Here is a 22,059-nt window from a genome sequence, read left to right as displayed (position 1 = left end):
TCATTTAGCGCCTATGTACTGATACAAAATTTAGTTGTAATTGGAACTCAATATATATATATATATATTATTTTTTTTATTTTTTTTTCATTTATGATGTAATTATAGTCGTAATTGTAGTATTCAAAACATTTTAGACATATGAAATAAACGACAAGTTTTAAGTATTATTACAAGAAGGACAATTGGGGCTAAATGCGAGCTGTCACATTTAATGCAAGCTAATTATGTATGTATTTATGTGCGTGTGAATCTTAAGCTGCCGCATTTAATGCAAGTTAAATATGAATATACATACATGTATATTGATATGCATGTGAGTCTTAAGCATGTTCAAAATGTTTCCAAGCAGCGCCAACGGCTGATCGATCAGTGTTGGTAGCTGACCAAACATGACAGTCTGGCAGTATATTTCATGAGCTCAACGCTGCGTTAACAGGAGTCATATAGGGCGTTGCTGCCACGCTAAGTGAATAAATACATTATATACAAATTTTCTTGTTTTTCACTTACACTGGACACATTCTGAACAATATAATGTCATCTGCTTAAAGTCGAATTATTTGTTAATAACCTGGATAGACCCGGGCAGGAACTTACAAGCTTTAACTTCAAGTTTAACGTGCTATCGATAATTAACAGTATCAGTTGAGCATAACTTGAGCAGTGTGACCGCTTTTCGTAAGCTGCTCTGGCAATCGCTGTGTTTTTTTTGGCAATGCTCTAGTCGTCACGCTTTCAGTATCATTTTGTCGGCTGTGAACTGTGAAGGGAATTTGTAGCGCCGCGCGCAGTGCATTTTTTTCTGGTAATTTTTTTTTCTCCACTTTGTACTGTTTTTATTTTTTTTTTTTATAACAAAATATACAATGCAATATTTTCGTATGCGTTAAATCGTCTAACCAACCAGCATTGACGTGTAATCGAAGCTTAAAGTCTGCCCAAAAACAATATAATATACATACACACACGTATGCAGACACATGCGTGTGCATGTACATATATGTATTTATATATATATATGTATATATATTTATGTGTGTTGTACGCTTGTATGTATGTATGTACGAGGGCCCACAATGGGTTTTAGCGTGACGTGAAGTGTATATAAAGAAGCTGAAAAAAATGAATCGAAACGAAAAGAGAAAATGGGAAAAGAAAACACGCAGAGACATATGTGAAATATACGCAAACATATATTTCGTATAAATAATAATGTTTTTCACAAATCTATCATATCAGAATACATGCGTAGTTATTTGCATTCCATATATCAAAAACGAAATGCTTGAATATTGTATTTATTTGTATTATTTTATTTTTTTGTATAACATACACATCCATTCACCACCACTACACGTATATGTGTGTGTATATTTGTTTGTATGCGGCGAGAAGGCAGCGAGTAGTAGCAGGGCAGCATTTTCGAGTAACTGTAGCAGTTACTCGCTGTATTGTTTTTCTTGTTTTTTTTTTTCGTTTATTTTTTTATTTTGTTTTTCTCCGTTGTTGTTTGTTGGTGTGTAAAACGCGCTGGTAATCAAATGAATTAAACGAAATGCAAAAAATGTCATTATAAGTGCATCGACAACGCTGACGGTGGTGTTTACGATTGAGCCGTATATACACATAATTTATATATATATAAATGTGTGTTGTGTGCCTGCATACACATACGATACTTATACATACATGTATATAAAATAAGCAAACTCCGTTACAGTGCGTACAAAAAGTGTACGCCGCATTTCTGCAGCAACAACAAATTGAATTTATTATTCAAGTAAATTCTTTTAATACACGTATGTATGTATATATGTGTAAAATTCATATACGCATTTATAAAGGTCAGCATAATTTTGCAATGTACTGTTGTATATAGCTAACAACAGTAGCAGCAGCAGCAACACAAGAACAGCAGAACCAAAGCAAAATGGCAACGAGCCGTTGAAAACGTACGCGCGCACTCACATATATATACACACACATACATATTCACATACAGACACATTCACAACGTCCTCGTTCAGTGAGGCCGCCGTTGCCGCCACTCGCTGTTAGCGTCGATGCCGATGACGAATGCGTGTGAGTGAACGTAGCGCGTATGTATGCGAGCGAGTGTGTATATGCGTGTATGTGCTGCTGCTGGCTCTGTTAGACGCGCCGGTTGTGAACCCCACCGTCCCCTTCCCTAAGCTGTCTTTTGCATCATTTCGTTATTTTTCTCCAATTTGTTGGTTTTTTTTGTATTTAGTTCTCCGTTAGCATTTGGCGAGTGTTTTGACGAAGCTCAGCAACAAACAACAATACTATTTAAAAAAAAAAGAAGAAAAAAGCAAGCGGTTAACAGCAAGCATATAAAAGTATAACAGTAGTTTGGGAAATACAAATGTCCATGGCAATAACAATAATAATAACATATTACATATATTTTTGTTTTATTTTGTATGTATAAAGTGCAATTTTTATGTATGTTTGTAACAGCATATGCTACCAAAGGGGTTGTGTAAAGAGGGGTGGGGGAACACTTGCAAGCTGCTGCAGTAACAGCAAACAAAATAATGATTGATCTAATACAGTCGCGTCCGGAAAAAGTGTACTACTTCAGGTAGCAAACTTTCTTGGCGGGCGGCAGATAAACAGGGTGTTTCAATTCGTTGTTCCGCTGCACACAAATGCAAACTGCAAAAATGCATATGCCCTGTTCCGTCTACCTAAGTGAACCAAACCTTTTTACATGCCTTGTCTGCTTCTTGTGTTTCCGGTTTTCAATGTTTCGAAGGCAAGCGTGTAACAAACACAATAAATACGGTGATCGTCACTAGGTTTCAAACTTGATGCTAGTTTTCTAAAACCACAAAAAAAAAAACCAAATTTGTTCATATTGAAAATGTAACCACTATATAGGAAACCAATATATAAGAAAACGGCGCACGCGCGCCCGCTTTTAATTATGCTGATTTTGTCATTTTATGGCCGTTATTTTTCCATTGAAGAAAAGGTGCAAATGTACAACTGTGCATAGATGTGTGTGTGTGTGTAAGCTTTACATTTTGTCTTCACGCAGGTAGTCGTCGTCTCAAGCTGCAAGCTGCATTCTTCTCTTCCATTTGCTCCGTTCCCGTTTCAACATGGCCAGCAGCTGCCCGACTTTGATCGGCAGAAGGAGAGGAAGAGAGAGCGAAAAAGAGAATGAGAGACTCAAAAAATGTTTTTTTTTTTTTAATGTCACAGCAGCTGCTGTCGCATTCTTCACTGTTTTTTTTGTTTCTCTCATTTACTCTGCGACTACCACTTCCTGTGGCGGGGTACGCCATTTTTCCACTTGCGAGAGCAGAGCAGCGGTCAACAACGATCAACAATCGTTGATTTGAAAGACAGGTAGTCTTTTTGTGGCTGCAATTTAACTCGTTGCTTATATGGGAGCAGCACTTGGATACATACACATACGCGCACATACGCGCACACACTTGGCCCTTTACTTGTTATGCTAAATAACTTAATAATATATCTGAGCAAACAACAACAAAAAATGACAATGACGATAAACAATCAGCTGGATTGACGACCTTGTGATCTTTTTGTTACACTGTTGTTTGTTTATCGATCACATCTGGCAACGCTCGCCTATGGTTTGTTTTTTCCCCCTTTTTTTTTACATGTGATTCATGCTCACAGCTGTGGCTCCACAATTGCTTCTTGCACTCTCTCCCGCTCTGTTTCTCTATTGTTTCCTTGACTGAGTTTTGCCGTCTGCTGTTATCAGCAGCACACATACACAGAGAGAGAGAGAGAGAGGGCGAGAAAATCGTACGCACGAAGAATTTGTATTGGGTGTTTGTATGCGATTGTTGTTCAAAGCTCTCCAAGCTTTCGTCTTTTGTTTCTGCTTTGTCATTGAATTTGCTTGTTTTTTTTTCTTATGCTCGTCAAGATCTCTTGCTCTTTGTCGAGCTCGTGCTCATAGTGTGCCCAGACGTGTGGCTTTCTTTTGTATACTGTTTTGGTATTTGTGCTGGCCATGCTCTTATCGCTTGCTTTCACCATAATACATCTTGTTTTACATATGTATATATATATGTATGTATGAATGTATTCGCATTGTAGTCGTTGGTACTTTTGGTTGTTTTTTTTTTGCTTTTTATTTCCTCATGATTTACATGAGCACCAGCAGCAGCAGAACTAGCAACAACCACAACCCACCCCCACCCCAACATTTACCAATGAGCACTTTGCTCGCCAAATTATCGTTGTACCTTTTTTCTTCTCTATTTCTCGGCTCTCCATTTCCGCCTCTTTTGGCTATATACTTGCCGAGCTGCGAGCTCTTATATACGTTTTCGGCAAAATGTACCGTTATAAGTATTTATGTGTGTGTGTGTGCTCGTAATAACATTTTGTAGCCATAGCACAGAGAGCGGCACTTGCCCAGCTACGCATTTTTGTGCTGCGAGGGTGGTTGGGCTTGCCTGCGGTGGGTGGCTGGTTTCCTCAATCCACCAATTGTGTTCCCACTTTCTGGATTTATCTTTTTTTTCTTCTTTTTTTTGGAGTGGAACATGCGCCGAGTAACTATTCCCCAGCCACTCCCTCTCCCACTCGTCACTTTTGCAATATTGGCTTTGACTTTGGCATAATCCTGAAAACCGATCTTGTTTGGAATATCAAAGCAGTATTAATAGCAATTTTCGATAGTTGTAATTAATAAGGACATATCTATTTTATAATTTCGGACAAAAACATAAACCAATACATTGCTCCATTGTGTATGGTTCAAAATGTTTTTTCGAAAATTCCACTAAAACAGACCTGGATGCATTTCTTGGTGTCATCGAGTTGGCATTTTCCAACTATTCCAGCTGAATTTGGCCATCACCTGCTCTCGGTGCTCGCATTCAGGCAGCTGCATCAATGATCTATGTAATTTAGGTATATTTCATCGATGATGATTTTAGATTGTGATTATCTATGTGTGTTGTATGGAAATTCAAATTCAAACATATCGCACGCATTTAATATTATATGTGCAATTTTCCAGTTTACTTGCTGTTCATCATAAAAATTTGCAATTGCATAAATCAAATAAGCTTAAATTTTTAATTAAGAATCAATTTATTTGGAATAAACTACTCTCTTAAAAATGCACTCCTTATTTATCGCAAATGGTTCACGAGAGACCCAAAACAGTTTTAATACAACATAAAACATACAAAAATGATTAAGTTTTAATATGAAAATTTGAATGCAGTTAATAAATATTTTTGATTTGATTTGAACTATCAATCGCTCAAATTGTCTTTGCAATTATTCCCGATACTTTTTTTTATATGAAATTATTAAATGAGGTAATTAATGACTTAATTGATTTCCTTTAAATCTTCCTAGAGGAGTAACAACTGCAAATGATTTTTTTTTTCAACATTTGCAGCTTGCTTCCAAGTAAATGCAGTTTGCAGCTTGCAGCTTGTCATGTTCCACCTTTCGCGATCATAATCGTAATTTGCCAGCTTGCCACACACGCAGCACCTTCTTAGCTAGTAGCACCTTGCCAGAATATAGCGTAGAAGAGAGCTTCCGAGAAGACAAAACATCTGCCTGCCTTGCCTGTCTGCCTGCAGCCGGCCTAGAGAAAAGTCCGACTGGCACGCTTCCTGGTAGCTCGGATCGGCGGGTGGGTGGTTGGGTCGAGATGATGTCGTCAGGTAGCGCACGCTTCTGGCACGCGCACACCTTGCGCCCAGCGTGTCTATGAGGAAGAGGTGGCAGGTAGAGCGCCATCCTCCCACTGGGCGAAGAAGATGATCCTTTTTGTTGTTGTCGATCGTCGTTTAAATAGCTCGAGCCTGTGCACTCTGACTTCAGTCGAGTTCCACTCGTGTCAAGTCTAACTTGTGCCTTAATTGTGATTTTCTTTTTTCCTGTGTGTGTTATTAACAACAAAAAAACATATCCTTCAAAATGGATTTCAATTTCGATAATGTGGCCCCCTCGACGACCATGTCGTCATATTATAACTTCAAAATTGCAAGGTATGTGGCGAAAACTAGTTCTAAATACCCTAAAACAGCGAAATTTTCAACATTTTGGTTTTCGAAATATATTCGTATTAATTTAATATTATATAATAATATATATATGTATATTTTGTAATAGACTCTAAGCTGTTTTACTACGATTTATTTAGGTTGACAAAACGGGTTCCATTTTTTCGAAGATAAATTAGGGCAACAACTCGTTTTTTCTTATATTATGGTATATAGGGGAGAGAGTGACAACTCTGGTTACTCTCTTCAGCCATATTGGTGAACAACGTTTGAATTGTGGTCGCTGTATTTAATATTTATTTTGTTTATACACACACACATATACACATATAAAAGAAGATCCCCTACTTTAAGCAAAGTGGGTGATATATATATATATATATATGCTTGCTGTTGAAGCCTGTTTTAGTAATTAGCATTTATTTTTAATAGCAGTGTTTAGCTACTCGCTCACACACACACACGCACACACTCAAGCGCACATAAAATAAGAGAAAAAATAAGTCTCTTTAATCATATGTTAATTTCCTTACAAATTTTTCACCTCTCACTTCCAATAACAACTACAACAACAACCAACTACAACAACCAACAACGACAACAACCTTAGTAACAACAACAACAACACAGCTGGGCGCGCCAACAACAACAACAACAACAACAATTGCTACAAAGAAGAGAGAGACACCCAGGAGAAACGAAAGAATCTACAAAACAACATAGCCACATCTCTAATATATATACATATATATATTTGATATTTTATAATAAAAGAGATACAAAAGAGACAAGATTGACTAATACCCGTAATATTACAGTGGCTGGAAGAAAAGAAACACAATTTACAAGATACGCAACTTCTTCCGTTTCCGTTTTCCGTGTTACGGCCATTGTTGTCTACGAGGCTCTCTCGTAAAGCTCACGTCGAGCAACACGCCTACACACACACACCCACACATACAGAGACAGCAACTACTACAACTACTGCATACACTCCCACACTCACTTCACTTTCACACCACTCTCCTCACACTTACACTCACAGCAGCAAAACAAAAGAAATATTAAAAAAGGAAATTCAAGAATAAAGCATAACAACAACAACAGCATCAACAACAACAACGTGACATTAACAGCAGCTGGCAGCTGAGAGCGCTGAGCGCCAACAACTTTAAAAAGAGACAGAGAGAGCGAGAGAGAGAATAACATAGACTAAGAAAGAGATCTCTCTTCTGATCACGTTAAGTGAGAGCCAAGTGTGAGAGAAATAGAAAAGGAAAGAAAGAAAGACAGAAAGAAACATAGCGATACCTGCACACAAGCGGCACTTAAAGAGTATTTTGCAAAAAATACTCGTGCACACACACTCTCAGGATATGTACGGCAACAATAACCCGGGTAGTAACAATAATAACGGTGGTTACCCTCCATACGGTTACAACAACAAGTCGAGGTAAATTTTAACTTCAGTTTCTTCATCTTCAAGCATTACAACAGCAACTACAATAACAACAAAAGGAACAACTACAAAAGCTAACTTTTACCCCCTCCCCCCACAAAAATAAATCCCGACAATTTCCCTAATTCCACAAAATATTTGCCTACTTACATATCTGAACACACGCACACATACGAACACACACACACACATACGAACACACACACACATACGAACACACACACACATACGAACACACACACACAACTGAAATATAACGTGCAACGTTTTTCTTCTAGTATTTTTTTTATCTCCCAGTCTGCCCTTAACTAACAGTTAAATTACAAAAATAAAAATAAAAGAATTTGCTGCATGCTTTGCAGCTAACCTTAGACATACACAGAGAACAAACTTTTTTTTTGCTAGGCTCGATAATAAATGTGGCAACCTCGCGATATGCATTGGGACATATAAGTCTGAATATATATGAACAAAGATATATATATATATTTGAGATGTGGCACGTGTCGCACGTGGCAAGAGCGACTGTCAAAATGTGCTAGTAGAATATAAATATATTTTGTTAGCAACTTGCGTCCTTTTGCTGCCAGTGTGTCACATGTGCACTTGATAAGAGGTGGAGGAGGATCCAACATAGCTGACCACATACCCCATCCTCCATCAATATACGTGCATCATCAAAAGCCCCAACAACAATCAATCCTACACACACACACACATACACATACACATTTTCTTTATTTTATCTTGAAATATTGCGAATACAGCAGAAACGAAATTGTCTTCAACAACAATGGAAAATCTTGAGTGTGCTACGACAACAACAACCGCAACAACAACAACAGCAATTGCAACCACAACAACAACAATTGCAGCAAGCAGATCATAAGTAATATTTATCTTATATGTACTAGATTGTACAGCTGTAAAAACTAAATTAAGCAACCAAAAGGCTTAACCTAAAACTAAAACCAATAATGAGTGTGCCGCACAGAGAAAAGCAGTCTCGTTTTAAGACAGGGTTTTCAACAACAACAACTGTCTGTAATAGACAAATACAAATACGACACTCTATCCCTTAATTAAGAGTCGGTATTCTTTTTTTTAATGATTTTTTTATATTTTTATTTAAGCTCATTAAGCATAAAACTCTCATACGACAGACACACATATCTCGAAACATGCTGTAGTTGATTGCGCCCTTCCCCCCGCCCGCTTTCTCTTAGCTGATCATCTTCAAATCCCATTTGGCTGTTAATTTCTTACGTTAGATTCTGTCGTTCGATCACGCTCACGCTCATAATAGTGTATTCGCATTAGCTTACTACTGTTTGTTCATATCAAAATAAGTACGTAACAGATACTGATTCTCTGCAGCGCTCTTCTGCGTCACAGCCGTGTGTATGTGTCTCTAACGTCACGTAACGCCATGTAACGTAGCGCGTCACGTCATGCCACGTAACGCATCGCGTCGCGTTTTGTTCGCAGTGTCTTGCAGTATCTTGCAATGTGATAAATACATCAATGAATGTTAACATTAATAAACTTAACGTAACGTAAGGCAAGTCAACGTAACGTAACGTAACGTCACGTCACATAACGCAAGTTCTTCCACACTCAAGTAACTTAACTGTAATACTGCATTTAAACCGAAACAAAACCAAACAAAAACAAAATGAAAAAACGCGCAATTGCGAAATCCAACGAGATTTGAGAAATCAAACCATTTCTTTTCGTTTCTGGCCCCGAGGAAAAGCGTAACGGCCTAACAACGTTTTCGTGCTGCCTGTGCAACCTAAACAGTCTCACAATGTACCGGTAAATGTTGTAAAAAGCTTAAAAAAAAAAAACAAAAAAAATTCATTATTCTACTACTACTACTACTACAAACTCATTGTTATTTCTGTTTTATAAATACTTGCTTTGCGTTTTTGCTTAAATATCATTTCCTTTTCTGTTCGAACGCCCCTCGCTAATTCAGAATCGAACTCAACATCGCCCAATAAAAAATAAAGAAAAACCTAAAAAATCACGGAAACTCATGTTCACTCGCACACATACACATTGTAGCTATAAGCTATACATATTATATATATATATATATATATAGATGATATATGTATAGATAGATGTAAGTTTAAACGGATTTATACTTGACTGCTTTTCGCTGTCGCGTGCACGCGACCCTCGCTGACCTATAAACCCCCAGCACGTTCTACTTTGGTCTGTGCCAAATCTTTGCGGCGCCACAAATCGCCATTGTTTATGGATGCTGTGATACTTGGCATGAACTTTGCGCCTAATGATTTAACTTCCTCTTGTGCCTTTCGAAAATGCATAAGATTTTTCGGCGCTGTTGCCGCACTTCACAAGAGTAACAAAGAGAGAGAGGGAGAGAACAAGATAGTGAATGAGTTCGCTCCAAATGTCGCAGCCATTGAACTTTGTGCTGGCGTCATCGTGCAAGGTTTCTTATTCTTATTTTTTTTTTTATTCCTTCCAATATTCGTTATTGCAAGCTTTGGCATATTGCTCGCTGATTTGCTGTGCATGCGTTCAAATGTAAACAAACGACCGCAACAGCGAGAGGCAGAGAGAGACAGATAGAAACAGTGCGAGAGCGTGTGCACACGAACAAATCACGTGCTGCTGAGCGGTCACAAAATGGTTTCGGGACCTTGACACATTGAATATATCTGCTGAGCAGCAGCAGCAGCACCAGTTAACAGCGCTGTTAATCATAAGTTATGTATTTTGTATATACCATGTAAGTTAACAGTTAATAGTTAGCCTGTAAGCCAAACAAGGCAGCAGCAACAGTTGTTGTTGTTGTTGTAGTAGTTCAACACACACTCACACACAGCCACACACACACACACACGACACACGCACACGAAGCCAGAATAAATAAACGTCTCCATATATGTCCAATGCATGTCTGACGAATCCGCCTATCAGATGCAAATGCATCTATTCTCTCATTCTAAAGCGCTGCTTTTGTCAACGGCAACAGCAGCAGCTGCTCTTATAAGCAAAAATACGAAAATTTGTGCAAAAGGCAAACGAGTTTGGTATTTACACTTTTGCATCCAAGAAAAGGTCTTGAGTGGCAGCAACCTTCATCAATCAGCAGCAACAGCAGCAACAACAGCAGCAACAACAGCAGCAACAGCAGCAACAACAGCAGCAACAGCAGCAACAGCAGCAACAACAGCAGCATCATCAATTTCAACAATCAACAGCATAGCAAACATAGCTACAATCAACAAGCAACAGCAAAAACAACAACAGCAACAACAAGAACAACAACAGCAGCAGCATCATCAGCAGCAGCAGCAGTCACTTCCGTTAACAGTCAACAATCATAACGACAGCAGTGTGACCAGCTGCCAGATATATGGCAAATTGCCATTATTTTTTGTTGTTTTTTTTCCTGTGCTTACCAAAGGTTTTTTTTTTGTTTACTAAAATGAAGAATACCAAATCTATGATAATCCACACCACATATCTATATACGTATTTCTGACAATTACCGTTAACTCATACACACAAACACACTTACACCTACACCAACACCAACACCAACAAACACACACTTCCCCCGAAAAAAGCCCATCTACAGCGAGACTGAAATCCATTCATGATGTCGACACCGAAACAAGCAAGATTACCCGATATTTGCCAGTTGATTTAATTGTGTAGATATCATTTCTTTTCACAGCAACCAAACAGCATTATCAAGCGATCTCAACAGCGAAACCGAGAGACACAAACATTTAGATAGTATGTAGTGAGGTTGTTATTCGTTATTATTATTTTTATTTGAAAACTGGTGTGATAGACTCTGTGACGCAACAACAAAATGTTCCTTAAGCGAAGACGCCGGCAACGCCTGTAAGTAAAGACTGACGTTATTATCATTGCTAAAAAATAAAACAATAACAAAAAAAAAATACTTAGAATCATGCATTCTTAAGCTAAACTATACACTTAAAATACACTACGACCAACAAATGTCCATAATACAACTACAAAATGCACAGTTTTTTTAACTGTCTTCGCGGGAATCTTAAATATTTATTTATTTATTTTTTTTTTTTTTTACATTTTTTTCAAGTGAAAACCATTTTTCAGTTATTTTTTTCAAGTGCTCAACAAGAATTTATCAATATAGTCAAATAATATTTCCGTAAGGAAACACGCAGGCAAATTTCCCGTTTTCTTGAGTGTATTCAACACAAGATCACAAATTTTTTTCTATTTTTTTTCAAGTGCTGAAAATTAAGTTTACAAAAATTTGCGTTTGAAGGGCTTTTAGCTCAAATTGAATTGTTTTAGTGTGAAGAATACATTGAATATATATTTTTTTTATATTTTGTTGAAGTGCATTAAAAATGAAAATCCAAAGGGGTCATTAAAAAATTAATTAAATATTGAATACATTTTTTTTTATATTTTGTTGAAGTGAAAATAAAAATGTACAAGGAATCTTGTATTCGTAAAAGGGTTTTCAAATTTGCTCTAATTTTTTTCCAGTGAAAAGCAATTGTGCTGTTTTTTTTATGTGCCAATATTTATAAGTTCATGCTGTTTAACCGTTAATTCATTTTCGGTCACGCAAGTGTGCATTTTTTTAAGGTGCCAATATCCAAAATCCATTTTATTGGCTGAGGTTCCTTTTTTTTTTTACGGTGTTTTTTATTGTTGCGCAGAGCAAGCTCCGTTTTTTCTTATAGATTCGTGAATGCGAATTTCTGAAAAAAACGGTTCTTCTTTGCTGCTATTTCTCACAGGCAAATTGTTTGCTTTCTCTCTCTACACTAAGCGCCCAAAAGGCCGCCACGATTATTACTCAATTATTAGTCTTTAATATCCCTAAGTATAGTATGATATAGCTTGACGATCATTGATGCTGTTTCGTGATCAAACAGCAGCAATCAATCTCATGCTTTAAGTATATTTTTAAAGTGAAATTAAGTTAGTGTTATAAGAATAATTCATTCATACATTTTAACATTACGTGCTCATATTTCGAAAAAAAAAACCAAAAGTAAATTGCGCTTTATTAATTATGATTTAGTTATTTGATTGTTATGATTTTATATAAATTTTCGACTTATTTACCAATCAATACAAAATGCTAATATGGGATATTTTCCTCTCTTCAATCAACGAATCACACGGTCAATCAACAGCGGTGGGCGTGTATTTGGCATGTCCCATTCACTGCCATCCGGAATGGTACGTATTGTTATTGTTACTGCTATTTACCTAATTTATATGCAATAAATTTTTATATTTTATTTGAACATAAAGTTCGGAATCAATCGAAACTCAAATTTCATTGCATGAGCAAAAAAAAAAAAAAAAATACAAAATGATCATTTTGAAAATAATAATAATAATAATAATACAAATATAAATAAAATTTGCAATTTGCAATTTGCATTGATAATTGAATTGTTTGTTTTCGGTTTTGTATGTTTATTCAAAATATATTTAAATTTATTCTAGTTGAATGTTATTGAGTTTGTCTCATTGAACGCTCCTGGGGCACACGCTTTTAATCAAATTCCAATAACCCAAAATAAAATCGTTTTTGTGGATGCTCAACATTTGATTGATTTATACAAAATACTCAAAGCTTAAAAATCAATAAATAAAAAAGAAAAGAATTTACTAATAAATAAACTTACAACTAGAAATAAACATTATGCTACAAACAAAAGAAAACTAAACAAAAGTTACAACAACAACAAGAACCACCACTAAACCAAATAGGCAACTAGTACAACAACAGCAACAACACAATAACAGCAACAATATACAACAGACAAAAAACATTGCATACTTTGTGGCTGCATTAGCAGTAGCAGCAGCAGCAGCAACAACACGATGAACAACCTTGCGCTGTCCGTTCTCATTTCCGTTTTCTCTACCCACAACCTTCCGGTAACCCTGCCACACCGCTTCACCTAACCCCACCCACACCAACAACAATTACAAATTTAGCTCTCTTTGCTGTATAGCAATTCAAAATCAATGACATTTTCTGCTGCGCACCCAAAGTCACATATGACACACTTACACACACACTCACACACATATATATATATATATATTTATAAACATATATATACGATAATATAAACATAACACACACACACAGAGATATCTGGCCCGTTAGCGGCTTTATGGAGCATTCGTTCGTTTTGCATTTCCTTGCATTTCCTTGACAGTTTCTCTTTAATTGTTTTATTTATTTCTTTTACGCTTTTGCCCACCCAACATTCCGTTAGTCTTTACATAAATGCAACGCTGAATGCCGTTAACTGTTTGCAGTTACATACAAACATACACAGCTCCCCACACACACACACAAACACATTTATATAAACATGAAATAGACACTCACTCAACAGCAGCAGCAGCCGCTGGAAACGTTTTGCACCAGCGCTGGTCGCTGTTAAAAGTTAACATGCGACTATTCAATAGCATCTCTGTTAAGTACTTCGCACGTTACATTCTGCAGTTTTTTATGCATTTTCTACAAATACTTAATTATGCATTTAACAATTTGTAGCAATTAAAATGTGTGTGTGTGTGTGTGTGTGTGTGTGCGTGCGTGCGTGCGAGCGAGTGTGTATGTATGTGTTGTTGTTGATGCTGCCGCGATGACAAATAGTTAAAGTGTATGTATATTGATAACAGCGATGCTACCAATAATCGAAGTTGAATCTCAAGTCAAACCGAATCCAATCGAATTGAATCGAATCGAATCCCCAACAGTACAGCGTTTTATGAGGCGTGCTCTCAACATTAGAATATCTTTGTATGGTTAATTTGATTACAGTCACGTTATGCGTTCTCACCACAGGACACAGAATTTACATTTCCAAGTTCCTCGTCGCGTCGCGGCTACAATGAGTTCGCAGGTGTTAATGGCGGCAGCGCCAATTCACTCGGCGGACTCTGCAACATGCCGATGGCCAGCAACAATTCGCTGAACAATCTGTGCGGCCTATCGATAGGCAGCGGGGGCAGCGATGATCTTATGAACGATCCACGCAACAGCAACACCAATTTGATAGTCAACTATTTGCCTCAGGATATGACTGATCGCGAGCTGTATGCGCTATTCAGGTCCATTGGAACCATCAATACGTGCAGAATCATGAGAGACTATAAGGTAAGTTATATTCAAATTTAATCAGTGAGTTGAAATATTATATTCATAAATAGATAAGCTATACACACGTAACTTTTTTCCTTTTTTGTGAATCTCTGCAGACTGGTTACAGTTTTGGCTATGCTTTCGTGGACTTCACTTCGGAAATGGATTCGCAGCGTGCTATTAAAGTGCTGAATGGCATCACAGTGCGTAATAAGCGGCTAAAGGTATGTTTTTGTCATATGTTATCCAAATGTAATCCAAATAATCTTTCATAATCAATATGTATGAATAATGAATATTTTGTTTGTATTCTATTAGGTTTCATATGCGCGTCCTGGCGGTGAATCGATCAAGGACACCAATCTGTATGTGACCAATCTGCCGCGCACGATAACCGATGATCAGCTGGACACGATCTTTGGCAAATACGGTTCCATAGTGCAGAAGAATATATTGCGTGATAAGCTCACCGGTCGGCCAAGGGGCGTGGCATTTGTACGGTAAGTTTGTCCGGTACCAAAAGCGTATACATATTCCACACACACTATTTTTATTATTTATATTTGTTGCGAATTTGAATCGATGATAAACCAAAACAAATTATACACACTTGCCTCACTCCACTCCTCATCTCCACATCTCAACCACCTCTCACATTAAATCATGCATTTCTCTTCTCACTTTTACGCCACGCCACGCCCACACCGTGCCACACCACTTCACTTCGATCATCATCCATCCAACCATACAAACATACATGCGTACATAAAAAAACAGCTATAACAAACGCGAGGAGGCACAGGAGGCAATCTCGGCGCTGAACAATGTCATCCCCGAGGGTGGATCACAGCCGCTGTCGGTACGCCTGGCCGAGGAGCATGGCAAGGCCAAGGCGGCGCACTTTATGACGCAGATGGGCATGGGACCGCCGCAGGTGCCACCACCACCGCCGCCACCACCGCCACACATGGCCAGCTTCAACATGGTTCACAGAGGTAGATCATTAAAAACACAACAGCGCTTCCAAAAAACGCATCCCTACTTTGATGCACAAAAGTTTATCTAAAACAAAAATACAAAAAAAAACAACAACAAAAAACAAGGAAAAAAAAATGCAATCGTAAGATTAAACAAAAACAAACAACAAACCAGTTATACATACAATCTTATGTATATATAATATATAAATTTTTTTGACAAACAACAACAACAACAAACAAACAGATACAAAATCATAACTCTAACCATATAGAAAAGAAAAAAAAAACAAAAAAAATATATAAAAAAAAAGAATTAATAAGCAAACTTAATTATAATAATTTTTAGTTCTCTTTTATTAATACAAACTTAGGAATATATATTTTCTAACTTATTAAAACACAAATATTTTGTTGCAATTTCTTATTTGTTTTCGTTTTTTCTAATATTAATTTTCATGTAATTTACACAAAAATGTTTTTTATATATATATATATATTATAATAATATATATGTGAGCAAAAAACAACAAAAATTAAATTGTACATTTGCCTGTTTGTAGTATAAAACACTTTGTTTTTAACCGAACAAAAAACAAAGCAAAAAAGAAAACAAATAATTTCTAAAATAACTAACTATTTTTAAATGATAATTAACTTTAGATAATACTAACAAAAAATCTGGAGAAACAAAAAAAAAAGAAAAACGAAAATTTAATTAAGATACAATTTTTTTTTTGGTATAGCTTTTCCTCACTTAAGTTTAGTGCAGTCCAAAAACAAAAAAAAAAAACAACAGTAAATTAACTCAATTCAACTCAACACACACATACATACATACACACATACAAATGTAGCCTAAAATTGCATAAGCAAAAAAGGATCAGAAAAATGAAGAGAACGACTATGCAAATCCCCCCAAGTGCTATAGAAATGAGTCTTTTTATACTTAAACAACGATAATGTCACGCAGGAATCGCATAACAGCACATATACATATATATAAATATATATATATAAATGTATAAACAAACAGGATGGATATCGATAATTAACATTTATCGAAAGCAGTTCAATTTTAGCATTGTTTTGCGCTGCCCTTTTAGGCTAAGTGCAAATACATACATAGATATATCGAATTTTTTTTATACATATTTACTCGTATATACATAGAAATGTGCTAAAATAACAACCAATATAAATAATTGCTATAACACAAAATGTTCAGTGTGTGTGTGTGCAAATTTTGGAACGACGGACTGAGCTGAAAACCTAATCCAACAAAATACCCCACGTCAAATAACCTGAAAAAAAAACAAAAACATAAAAAAGAACACTAAAAAACCTGGTTGAAAAATGTGAATTTTTTTTTGTTGTGAAAACTACATGAAATGCTAAACGGAACAACCATCAAAACATCAAATGAATCAACTGAACTGAAGGAACTAACTCGAAAAAAAAAACTAAAAACAAAAGAACTGAAAAAAAGAAAAATCTAAATTAAGAAGCGTTGCCCTGTTTGTCACATTATCCATCCTCTCTGGCCTATAAGTAATACACAATCGCTTCATATTTATGATTTAATATCCACGAAACAACAACTACAACTACAACAAACCCCAACAACAACAAGAACAAATTTGTCTCAAAGCAGTTAAACATATGAAAAAAGTCAAATTTATAAAATGTATATAATTATATATAAATATATATATATATATATATATATATATATATATATTGACTATATACGTACCTATAACTGAATAGCGTTACCTTTAAATTTTTTAGTTTTAGTGCGTTACGAAAGCAGCGTCGAGCGACAGAAGCGAAAATAAATATATGTATATATCTATTATATATATATTTAGATATATATATCTATATATACATATATATATTATAAAAAAAAAAATAAAAGCCAACCGCAAAACAAAACAAAAAAAAACATTTTTTTTTATTTTTTTTGTTGTTAAAGTCAGCAAAAAAAGTTGCAGTTCAATAAAAATACAAAAAACAATTCAATTTTTTTTGTGTGGGCCGCAGAACAAACGGAAAACAACGTATACGTGTGTGCCTGTCCTCTGCGTGTGTGTGCGTGTGACTGCTGCGTGTCTGTCTGCGTGTGCGTGTGCGTGCGTGGGTGCGTGTGTATTTGTGCGCCAGGGGTGGCGCACGCGCATGAAGCAGGTTTTCGTTCACAGCTCACAGACGAGAATGTAAAAATAACAGAGAAAAAGACAGAGAGAGAGAGAGACAAAGACAGGGACTATTGACATGTAAAGAAAAGCAGGCGTGGCGCATGGTAAGTATGCGCGCACTGACGAATCGATAACGGGGTGCTTGTTCCACAAAGTGTTATCGATCGCAATGCGTATCGATCATCGATACGTTCTCATATGCAATTTTTGTATTTTTTTTTCATGTGCAACTTTACAACGTGCTCAACTGCATACATACATATATATATTTTTTTCATTTTTTTTCCAATGAAAACAATTATAGTTTTTTTTTTTTTTTTTTTTTTTGCATTCCAAGGGATCAAAGAAAAGAAAAAAAGAAAATAAGCGAAAACGTAAAGTAACTGAACGAGCAATGCTGCCACACCCCCTTATCGGTTCCAGTGCCAAAAGTTCCATAACGACTATGAAACGTATAAAACAAAATTAAAAAACAATATATATATGTTGTTCTTTTTTTTCATATTTTTTTCCAAGTGTATCATGCATAATGCGATCATACAAGGAAAAAAGAAAACTCAAGACTGGTTCTGTTCCATTTTTTTCCAACTCGACAAGTGACAAGTGTTTTACGAGCTCGCCTAAAGCTCCCTTCTCTAAATGTATATAATTTTTTTTTTTTTTGTTATTGTGCTAGCAGCTAAGAATGCATTTTATGGCATTTCATATTCATAATATTATATATAAAGTTATTTCCTTATATTCCAGTTGTTTTAATATTTTTTTTTGTGCCTGCTGTTTCAGTGTTATAAAAACAAGAAGAAAAACAATCAAAAAACCCTCCAAGAAAATCAATTTGACAAAATTTCATAACTCATTCCAATTATGCAGCTTTCTCTTTTTTTGAATCATCAGCAACAGACGTTTAGTTAAAAAATTTAATTACAGACAGTTCTTAAAAGTAAAAATTAAATGGCAACAAGAATTTTTAGGTTTTTTTAAACAATTTTTTTTTATGTTTGTGATTTTGTTTTTCATGTTTCTCAATTGATATTTTTTTGTAATGTTGTTGTTGTTTGTTCAACTTAAGTCTCTAAATTTGTTGTATGTATTATTTATTTGTCTACATTTTTTTTTAATATAGTTTATATACATATACATTTGCTTAGTTTACTTTAAATTAGAGCCGAAAAAAAACTACAACTGCAAGAAAATTTTGACACAAGTTTACTTAGTTTATTATCTTTAGTATTTCAAGTAGTTTGTGTTTTATATACATATATTAGTATATTCGTATCTATTTGTTTTGTTGCCATGGTACAAATATGAAGCACTAACCAGGCTGGGCATTCTCGATTTATATCACGCCCATTAGCCAAACTAACCCCCAGAACTCTCATGTCATCATATCTATCGTCTACTCTTCTGCCTTTGATTTTTCTTGGTTACAAAATATGTTTGTTGTTGAACCATCGACGACATATTATATATAAAAAAAAAAAAAATATGAAAAGAAAAACCAAATTATATATACAAATATATAACAAAATTAAAAATTAACTAAAAAAAAAATCAGTTGGCGCCCACAACTAATAAGTTGTCCAATTTGTTTATTTTTGTTCATTTTTTTTTTTAGACGGAGCAATGGAAAAATTACGCTCATTATTCGATGCTATTTGCGATGCTATCTTTGGTCTCGATAGTAATTATTCCTTTTATATTCTCTACTATGCCTAATGATAATCATAATCATAATTGATTTTTTTTTTTTTTTTTTGAGAGCACATAAGAAATTTTGAGTCTAAATATATGATTTAAGTAGTTTATGACAAAACGACACACACACACGCCATACAAAACATACACACCAGCCCCACACACAAACACACACATACACACATACACACATACACACACACACACACACACAGAGGCAATATTGTAGGCTGTCAAGGAAATCGGGTGCGAGAATCGAAGGGAGAATTTATACACGATTTTGTATGCTCTTTCTCTTTGCTGCTTCACATCCTTGTTCAATCTAGAAGCAAGAAGATGTCAAGCAATTTATTGTGTTTAGCACTTCTCTTAACGATTCTTGTGGCAATTTCAAAAGTCAGCTTTACATATATATACATTACACACGCACAAAAAGATACACACTTACATGAACATTGACATAATCCGACATAACCTCCTGACATACTATATATTCGACACAGCTCAAATCTATCAAATACAATATATTTTTATACTTTTTCAATATCAATGCGAGCTTCAAATTCCGCCTCATTGCTGCAAATTTGTCGAACAACAAAAAATCTTCAAAGCGTGCCATGTTTTATTCATTTTTCATTTCGATTTCTCATCTCATTCGACAACCACCATAATTCGCAATATTCGTACTTATTTGACTCTCTCTCTCTCTCAAAAAAAAAAAAAAAAAAAAAAGATGAAAATAATATTTTCCCAAAATTTTAAGTATTTTTTAAATGAAAATTTAGAGCGTTATTTGAAAAAGTTCCAATTCCAAAGAGGCAACTAAAATAATAATATTAATAATAATAATGATAATAATAATATTGATAAATATTGTACTTCATAATTGTAAAGATTCGCGCAAAAATCATAAATCATAAACATTTCGCTTGTCGATATCATCTCAGATTTATGTAATAACTCACTTTTTTTGCTACAGAATAGTTTGTTTGCGCTTTTCAAAAAACAAAAAAACGAAAAAAAAAAGAAAACAAAAACAATATTCTCTTTTGTTTTAGTTTAAAAAAAAACATATGTGTGCTTTAACATTTTCTATATATATCTGTATAGTGCGTATACCTACCCTCAAAAGTCTCTTAACCAAAAAAATGTTTCAGTTAGCACAGTTTTCTATTCACAATATTCGATACAAAACGCTCTTTGTCCGAGAAGTTCAGTAGAGAAGTTTTAGCTGTGCTTTGTTTAGAGCACATACATATAAATACATACATGCATAACTACTCAATCATCGTAACAATACCTCACATCCCCAACTTTCGAATGCGTCAAACTTTATGTTTTTAGATGGTTCGCGCTTATACATATCTCCTATGTATATGTGCATACAATTTTGATTTTGCCTGCTCGTTTTTTGAGATACACTGCAATCATTGTGTACACGTTCATTTTACTGACATTCTAACGTTCATCTCCTTCATATATTTCATATGGTATATTTTTTCGTTTTGTTTTTCTAACCTCACCTTTTCCCAAAAGTTTCCTTAAGTTTCCTATGTGAAACTATAGACATAAAAATACAAAAAAAAAAAAAAAACATGGCACGTTTAATGAATGAATGAAGGAATAATCGATCAATTTTCACGAAATCTTCCAATACTTTATAACGTCGTGTAATGCAAAACAAAATCGTATAAGAATCAATTTTTGATATTGCGCTTAAAAACACGTAACAAGCTAAATATAACTAAACAAATCTCGCAAAATCTTAAAAAAAAGTACCAAAAAAAAAAAAGAATCTAAATCCAATACAATATACCATATCAAATTAAAATTTTTAACGTAAACGAAACAAAACCCAAAAATACAAAACAAAACAAATATCAAGTACAACAATAAACACGTAACTCTAAACACTTCAAGACTCTATCCAAAAAATATAGATTAAATATATATGCAGTTCCTTAATTAACTTTCAACACACACCGCCTAAGTTATTTAAGTAAGGGCTTTTTGGTCTAGCAGCACTTTAAAACTTTAAAACAAAGCAATTTAAATTAAAATTACAAATAAATTAATTTTACGTCTAAATCTTGAAACACACACAAATTTAGCTTAAATTTAATATATTTACAATTGTACTTTTAAATCTTAATTAATTAATATGAATGCAACTTTTTCAAATAGACGCTAAAGCATATTTTACACAACTATTTACTAATATACATTTTTTGTATTTTTTTTTTTATTTTTTTCACCTATTTTGATGCATTTAAAAAAATTGTAGGCGACAACTTTGCCGATTTGCTCGATGGTCTGTACCGCAGGAAGTACCATTATCCTTACTTATAATTGTCACCGCAACAGCAGCAGCAACTGCAACTCTATCAGCAGGCGTGCGGCTTCAATACACTCGGTAACAACAACACCAACACCAGCAATAATAACAACAACAACAGCAGCAGCAACAACAACATCAGCAGCAACAACAGCAGTAACAACAGCAACCCCA

The 22,059-nt window shown here is 35.0% G+C and overlaps 1 protein-coding gene across 11 annotated transcripts; it reads left to right on the top strand.

Moving 5' to 3' along the window:
* Nucleotides 1-745: 745 nt before the first annotated feature.
* LOC6565850 (protein sex-lethal) lies at nt 746-22,018 on the top strand. Of its 11 annotated transcripts, none has more exons than XM_032738590.2 (9): nt 746-808; nt 6,655-7,497; nt 12,699-12,744; nt 14,381-14,692; nt 14,794-14,901; nt 14,996-15,177; nt 15,455-15,672; nt 19,471-19,536; nt 21,835-22,018. In XM_032738590.2, the coding sequence occupies exons 2-9, from the start codon at nt 7,421-7,423 to the stop codon at nt 21,897-21,899; spliced, it is 1,074 nt and encodes a 357-aa protein (XP_032594481.1). In that variant the 5' UTR covers nt 746-808; nt 6,655-7,420; the 3' UTR covers nt 21,900-22,018. The 11 variants fall into 11 exon arrangements, with proteins under 11 accessions (XP_032594481.1, XP_032594480.1, XP_032594488.1 ...); XM_032738589.2 differs by having other exon boundaries at nt 14,357-14,692; XM_032738595.2 differs by lacking the exon at nt 746-808 and adding an exon at nt 11,225-11,397 and having other exon boundaries at nt 7,433-7,497; nt 21,835-22,016.
* Nucleotides 22,019-22,059: the final 41 nt, after the last annotated feature.

Source organism: Drosophila grimshawi, unplaced genomic scaffold (genome assembly GCF_018153295.1).
Source record: "Drosophila grimshawi isolate 15287-2541.00 unplaced genomic scaffold, ASM1815329v1 contig_848, whole genome shotgun sequence".
Classification (NCBI taxonomy): Eukaryota; Metazoa; Arthropoda; class Insecta; order Diptera; family Drosophilidae; genus Drosophila; species Drosophila grimshawi.
This window is presented reverse-complemented; position numbering and strand designations above follow the sequence as displayed.